Below are 7,061 nucleotides of genomic sequence, written 5' to 3'. Positions count from 1 at the left end.
GATCAAGAAGAAGAATGTAGGTAAGAGAAAAGACAGAAATCCTTTTTTTTGCATTCCTGTTCCTGGTCAAGTATTAAAAAAAGGTCCAGAGGGTGATGGCCAGAAAGAAAGTCGTTTCAGAAGGACAGGAGGGGTGGTGGTGGGAATGACTGGACATCCCACCAAATAATCTATCATTGAAAGCACTGCTGTTTCTCGTAGGAGCCTCTCCAATCTTCTCTTGGATACAGTTTCAGGTATTTTTACCAGAAGTCTCCTAATTTGTCATCGGTAGGCACTTCCATTAATTACTACCTGGTGGTGCCAAAAATCCTCTTTTATTTTTATCAATCAACTAAAAGCCAGCTCTTCATTTTCTCTTAATAGTCATCCACAAAGAGCCTTTATCACCAGTGCTGGTTTCTTCATCACATCATTTCTAGAGCCTGACAGGTACTAGAACATCATAAGGAACCTCATAGATAAAGAGATTTTTTAGTTTCTATAAATACAAAACACATTAGGATTCATTGTAAATTGTTCATTAAAAATAGATAGAAACTTAAAGCTCTGCTATATATAATTTGCCATGATATATAATTTTGTGATGTCACAGATAGTTGATATCAGAATATAATTTCTAATACTTCTTTTTGCTTTTTACATAAATGTTTAACTTTTCAAGATTTCATCCCAAGCTTTCCTTCTATGCTAAGATGGGGTAGTAGCCAGATGCCGGGTCTTTATTTCAGCAATGGTCCATTCAGCAAAAGTCACACAGTCTAAGACCTCTCTTAGGTTTGATCCCGGCATGCGTTCACCATGACTTATGTAATGTCACAATATTTTATACTCACCAGAACTGCATTAATTCTTTACTAAGATCTTATATTGATAATGAGGGAGTCAGATTGCAGCATAAAGTCTTCTCCAGCACATCCCAAAGGTTCTTAATAAGGTTATGATTTAGTCTCTGTGATGCCCAATCCATGTGTGACCGGCTCTTTCACAATTTGAGCTTAATGAATCCTGGCTTTATTATCTGGGAATATGCTCATGCCATCAGGAAATAACAAAAATCCATTGATGGTAGTCCCCTGACATCATTTTTGGGCACATTGCTAAACCTAGAGCTGACCAACAGAGGTAACCCTGGCCTATTTGCTTAGGTAAATCCAGGTGTTGACTTTTTGCCAGGCAGTGTAGTCAGCTTGTTCTTCCTTATGATGATAGAATCTCTCACAGACGTATAATATCTGCACGTAGAATCAGGCAATTTCATAAGCATGGGGGGTGTGGAAAATTAGGCTAATTTGCCATTTCTGAAGAACAAGGGGCAATTGGTAAGATAAAGTTTTTGTAAAACTGTTAAAGTGCCCAGAGACGGGAAATGGCTGCAGGGGATTAGCATCACCAAAATGAAATAAATTAAATAGATTAATACAAGTATTTGGAAACAACTATTATATTTATAAAAAGGTCATTGGTTATGACACACGGTGCTTTATCACACTGAATAGAACTCATTTATGGATATTACACAGCGCTGTACATTAAATAGAGGTTGCAAATGACAGAAATGACAGACAGTGACACAGGGGGAGGAGAGGACCCTGACCAGAAGAGCTAACAATCTAAGAAGACAGAAGATGAGTAGGCAAGTTTAAACAGATGGGTTTTTAGTGCTCTTTTAAATGAGCAGAAAGTAGGAGCAAGCTGAACAGTGAACACCTACGTTTATAAAATGATAAATTGCTGGAGCTGAAATCCAGGTATCCTAACAGTGCCCACACCTGAAGCCCACCTTTCTCAGATGCTTAATTATGACAACCTCACTGACAACCATATATTTCTTTATATAGTCCTTTACCTGGCCTGGTGACATCATGAGTTCTTACTTATCTTTTTAGGCATGTCTTCCTGATGCACTACTATGAGTGACAATGCACGTCCATGTCAAAAACGGGCCTGGCTAGCAGGGAATGGGTAGAATGATTATGACTGATGTCATGCCCAAGAAGATTTGATGGCCCTGGACACTGGAGGAAGCTGAGAACAACACTGGAGTGTGCGGAGACTATGTAGTGCTTGCTCACTAAGTTTTCATCCCCGAGATTTGTCCCCAGAATGGTGTCCCCATTGGAAAATTGCCTTGATGACAACTCAAAATGTTGGCTTCCCCATTACTTTTTTCTTAGTGTTCACCAGCACAAATAATCTCCCAGCAGGGGTCTCAGCTCCATGCTGTGATATAAATACATTTGCCAAGTCCCATCTATTATTCTTGACGCGTTTCGCACTTTCTTCCTCTGCTTCTTCGGTGATAGGAAAATTATCACAAGTACAAAGAATTACAGTGACTCAATAATCATATCCCTACATATATTATCCAACCAAATAAAATATACAATTTAAACTCCACTTACATAATACTTCACTGCTTTCAAAAGTTCATATCTGAAATCCAGTAAACCTTTCTGTTGGTTTACATGGCAAGCACCTAGGCAGGTGAGATGGCAAAGCGTCAGCACCATATATAAAATGGTTTACCTTTTCTTACTTGCCATAGGTCAGAATGTCCAATGAATAGCTCATATGTCAAGATATAGACAGAATATGAGGGAAATGTGCCAAATACAAGACATTTGAATAATATAATTACATTACAGCAACCCTATGGTGTCCTTAATGTGGACCTATTGACATGGACATTTTTTACTTTATAATAAATGGTAGAGACCCTTTTATAAAAAGTAAAAATGTGTTTGTTTGTTTTTTCTAAATACTTTTTGTAGTAAAGACTGAATGGGAAGCCTGCAGCCTCCTGAGATACATATGTCATGCTTCCAACGAGGCTTCGAGTTGCACCTTCTGATCGGGCATGCGCAAAAGGGGCTTTTCCCACAATGTAAAAATAATTGCTGATCTCACACATGTGCAGTGCGCTTGGCACTTCTTTTTTCATTTACAGGTGGATACGTCACCTGATCTCATCCCTGCACAGTGCAAGATAGGGTGATGTAGGCAGAAGCAGGAGAAGAATAAAAGTGGTGGTGCCTGGTGGTTCCTCCATGGTGGATAGAATCCCGGATGGTGTAGGACCAATCAAAGGTTCTGTGGAAGTAAAAGTGTTTTTGTTTTGTTTTTTTTAAATGAAAGTTCCTCTTTAAGTTTTGGTGTTATACAAGACTTTTAATTATTTTAACTCAGCTAAAAAAAAAAAAAAAAAAAAAAAAAAAGAGAAAAAGAACACAACTCTATAAAATCATTGGCTTTGTCTTACTGAAACGCGATATCCTTATTGACCAGCAGGTGACGCTGCTACATTTATTTTCTCCTGTACAGGTACCATATTTACCAAGCTGTTCTGTACGCTGTTTGTCACTACTAATAAAGTTCGAGCGTTCACAAAGGAGAGCATTCTGGGAGTTGTAGTTGTTTCTCTCTGTTGTCGTTTCGTTTTAGGAGAAGCTGTGAATGAGGTAAGTAGTCAGTAGTACCGAGACTGGGGACGGTGAGTGCGGATAAGAAGTGAAGGGCAGGTGATTAAGCTGTGGGTCTCATATAAAGCTAGTCAGGCGGTAGAGCAAGTGTAGGCCTCAGTCCTGGCTGATAGAACACGTGATTGTGTTGATTTTACACATCATCCTTACCTGAAAGCCCTTCATCAGATCTTTACGTCTTACACTTAGGCTTCACATGGAACTCTTTTTTATTTTCTTGTGGAGCTTCTAAAATTTCTGAGACTTGTAGTTCTTTAAAGTGCACCTGTCACCTATTCTAAACAGGCATGTGGGTGGAGCCAATATCTAGCCAATCACTGGAGAGCAGTATAGCTTCCATAGAAGTGATAGGTCAGATTCCAGGGAGGATGTTGTTTTAGTGTCCAATTAGATCTGCATTGCATTAAAGTTTAATGAAACCCTGCAAAGCTCACCTGTGTCCCATCGCAGGGCGCCGCCATCTTCTTCCTTCTCTTCCTAGATGTGATCTTTGGTCATCCTGATTGGCCGGGTGAAAGTGAAGTTCATTCAGTCCCAACAAGTGCAGGGGAAGCCAGAATTGCAGAGTATCCTGGCAACCAATGTTGCATGCACAGCTCCTGGGCATTGTGGTTTGCTGCATTCATCGCGTTATTATTTTCCAAGGCCTGAAGCATGGTAGATTGTTATCTCCCATTGTGGTGTGATGTAGTACATGCGTTAGGAATTACCTTGTAGTGTCCATAACTATAAATGTTGCTGCAATGACCTAAGGCTTATAACATTGTCATTGTGGCCTCAAAACAAGATTTCCCCTTTATTCCTGTTCTGGTGATCACTTAAAAGTTTTAGATTTTTTGAATACAGTGGTCACTGGGACAATTCCATCACCACAAGAGAGAACATACCCCCCTTGCAGGGATTCAGCACTAAATAAATGGCAGAACTCTTATGTACTTTAAAAAAAAATAGACAGTTTTCAGTTATATACACAATGTCACAAGCAGTACTTCCATAGTTAAAGAGTCCCTGGCCCTAAACATAACCAAACACCAGCTTCCTGCAGTAGAATTGGTAAAGTGTGGTTACGTCTCACCTCTACACTATCACAAGGCTCATCAGTGATAAAAGGGACGTGGGAAAAAACAGCGATCAGTAAGTGATGGGGTGGGGGATCCTGGAATCATCAAATAATGCGGAATAGAGATTGACGGATGGTAGGGGATGTGGCTACTAGACAGGTGAGTATATTGCTTCCTCTATTGCAGGGACTTGGCCTTTTGTCTACAGACATGACAGGGTCTCTTAGGAAATCAGTCCTACATAAATTAATATTACTGATTTAACAACTACATCTTCATTAAGGCTGAACTAACATTCCACTTTTATAAACCAGGCAGGTTTTTTATTTTTATTTTTTTTGCAGAAAGGGACAGATGATGTCCATTCTGCAGTACGCTTACCTGACCAATGATTATCTTTCCTATCAAAACTCTGCTTACCTGGTACATTCCAGCTTCCCTTGCATCTGCTGGGGCTGAATGAATGTGTGTGGGGTTACATTATCCTGGTGTGACCAATCAAGATAGCAGATGACCGATTCAAGGAAGAGAAGAAGATGGCGACACATGCTAAGGAACCCGCACACATAATCATACAAAAGAGTTAAGTTCTGCTTTAAAACTGGGGAAGAATTGACCGTCTTCAGCACACTTATCTTCCTGGCCCTTGGCTATAATTTGGCTCTAGCTTTTATATCATCCCATTATCCACTCTGAGCCCACCATGGTGATAACAAGGAAGGATAGAGAGCTGTGACTATCGGTTGAGATTTAGGAAGATGGCACTGCCAATGACATTATCAGGGTGCCTGGTTTTATATCAGATATCCTTTCGCAGACAATCTTTACTAGTATTATTAGGAAATAATGATTGAAACAATTATATTTTTATGTACAATGTTTCAGTGCTGCTGGGTTTGATATGTAAAGTGTTTGCATTTGTTGTCATGAAATAGAGAGAATGCCAGGTATGGATGGGCAGCCTGTGGTGATCTCCAAGCAAGCTGAAGAATTGATCAATGGGGTCCCAACCCAAGTGGTGTGCTCGGCCTTTACAGACCATATTCTGGTTGTGGTGACACAGTACGGTAAGTTTGGTACATTGGTCTCTGTCACTCCTAACATGGTAACCAACGACCTGGGCAAACCCAACCTGACCACCAAAGTCTTACTTGGATCTGATGAGGTAACCAGGATATGTGGGATGAGTCATATTTGGAATCTACAACCTACAAGGTTCTCCATATTGTGCATGTCAGCTGGGACTTTCCAAGCAACAGTCCTACGTTTAAAGGACAGTCCTTTATTTTGTGGGTAGATGCTGCAAGGTTGAAAGGTCTTTTGGCCACTCCACTGTGATGTGTCTGTGCATTTTTAGTTGTTTGCACTTCCTGCTACCAAAATAGACAGCACTTTATCTTCATACTCTTTGGGATTTACTACCCCAACACTAAAATAACAATTTTAACTCTGATAGTAAGTAGATGCTTTCTCTAATGGGGGGCAAGGTCAGGGTAGGGGGACTGGCTTTGGATGTACAATACAAACATTTTATGGGGACAGATTATGTAAAGCAGATCTGTTGTATATGAAGTGAAGAGAGACATAAAGGATCCTAAGTATACCTCTTCCTGACATGGGCTCCATCTAAATTCCCTATCTCTATGCATTTATTTTGGCCAGTGACGCAGCCCATCGTAAGGTCTGTACTCATAATACATTTACATCTTTCGAGAAGTTGCTATGGCTTTTAGCGATCTGATCATTAAAAAAAACAAAATTGCTAATGGAGACTTTTGTAGTCCCCATTAGTGGTTGGTTAAAAGGAACCGGGCAGCTCTTGCTTGTCCTTCCCTCTACATACTACAGAACATATGCTGACAACCTGTTTGTTCCCAATGCAATCCACTGTGCTGGATCATTAAACAACCAACTAGTAAGATGGATTTTAGCAGCCCCCACAGCAGGGCGCTTGCCACTTATCCTTCCCTCTCCATAGAGCAGAACATGGGCTAATAGGTCTCTCTGTACACATTGCTATAATTGTCACTTGAAAGGATCACTAGCCAGTTATTGAGTGTCTGGATGATAGATAAACAGGAATGTTTAGGAGGGAGTGGGTACGTATTGACACCACCAGGACATAGTGCAGTCATAGGTGCATGACGTGTTTTGTTATTTCCTGTGTGCACCATTCTGTTTCATAAAATCCCAAAGTAAACTGACCAAAAAAAATTAATTTGTAAACATACGCCATGTGACACACCTAATGTGTGCCAAAGTTCTCATACCAGCTCAGTAAGTTGAAGAAGTTTTGGATGGCCAGACATAACGTAGAAAAATGGCACTGCCCACTTACTCTTGATACTTTTCCAAAGCTTTTACATTTAGAATTGTTCTATAAAACTTTCATATAAAGCTGTGAGTTTTGTGTCGATAAACATGAAAGATGTGAATGTAACTATGTAAATGAAAGCCCTTATCTGATTGGTTGCAGTGGATTCACCTCTGCTGGTAATTAATATTCTTTATCCTTTTT

At 40.0% G+C, this 7,061-nt stretch overlaps 1 protein-coding gene across 1 annotated transcript; it reads left to right on the top strand.

The window, feature by feature from the left end:
• Positions 1–3,476: 3,476 nt before the first annotated feature.
• PSMG3 (proteasome assembly chaperone 3) lies at positions 3,477–5,708 on the top strand (the record flags this gene model as incomplete). The annotated part of the gene is given in 2 exon segments (XM_072417758.1): positions 3,477–3,493; positions 5,479–5,708. A coding segment is annotated over 1 exon segment (225 nt), but the record flags the coding sequence as incomplete, so codon positions are not given.
• Between the last annotated feature and the right edge of the window lie 1,353 nt (positions 5,709–7,061).

The sequence above is a fragment of the Pyxicephalus adspersus genome, chromosome 7, assembly GCF_032062135.1.
Source record: "Pyxicephalus adspersus chromosome 7, UCB_Pads_2.0, whole genome shotgun sequence".
In the NCBI taxonomy this organism is placed as follows: Eukaryota; Metazoa; Chordata; class Amphibia; order Anura; family Pyxicephalidae; genus Pyxicephalus; species Pyxicephalus adspersus.
This window is presented reverse-complemented; position numbering and strand designations above follow the sequence as displayed.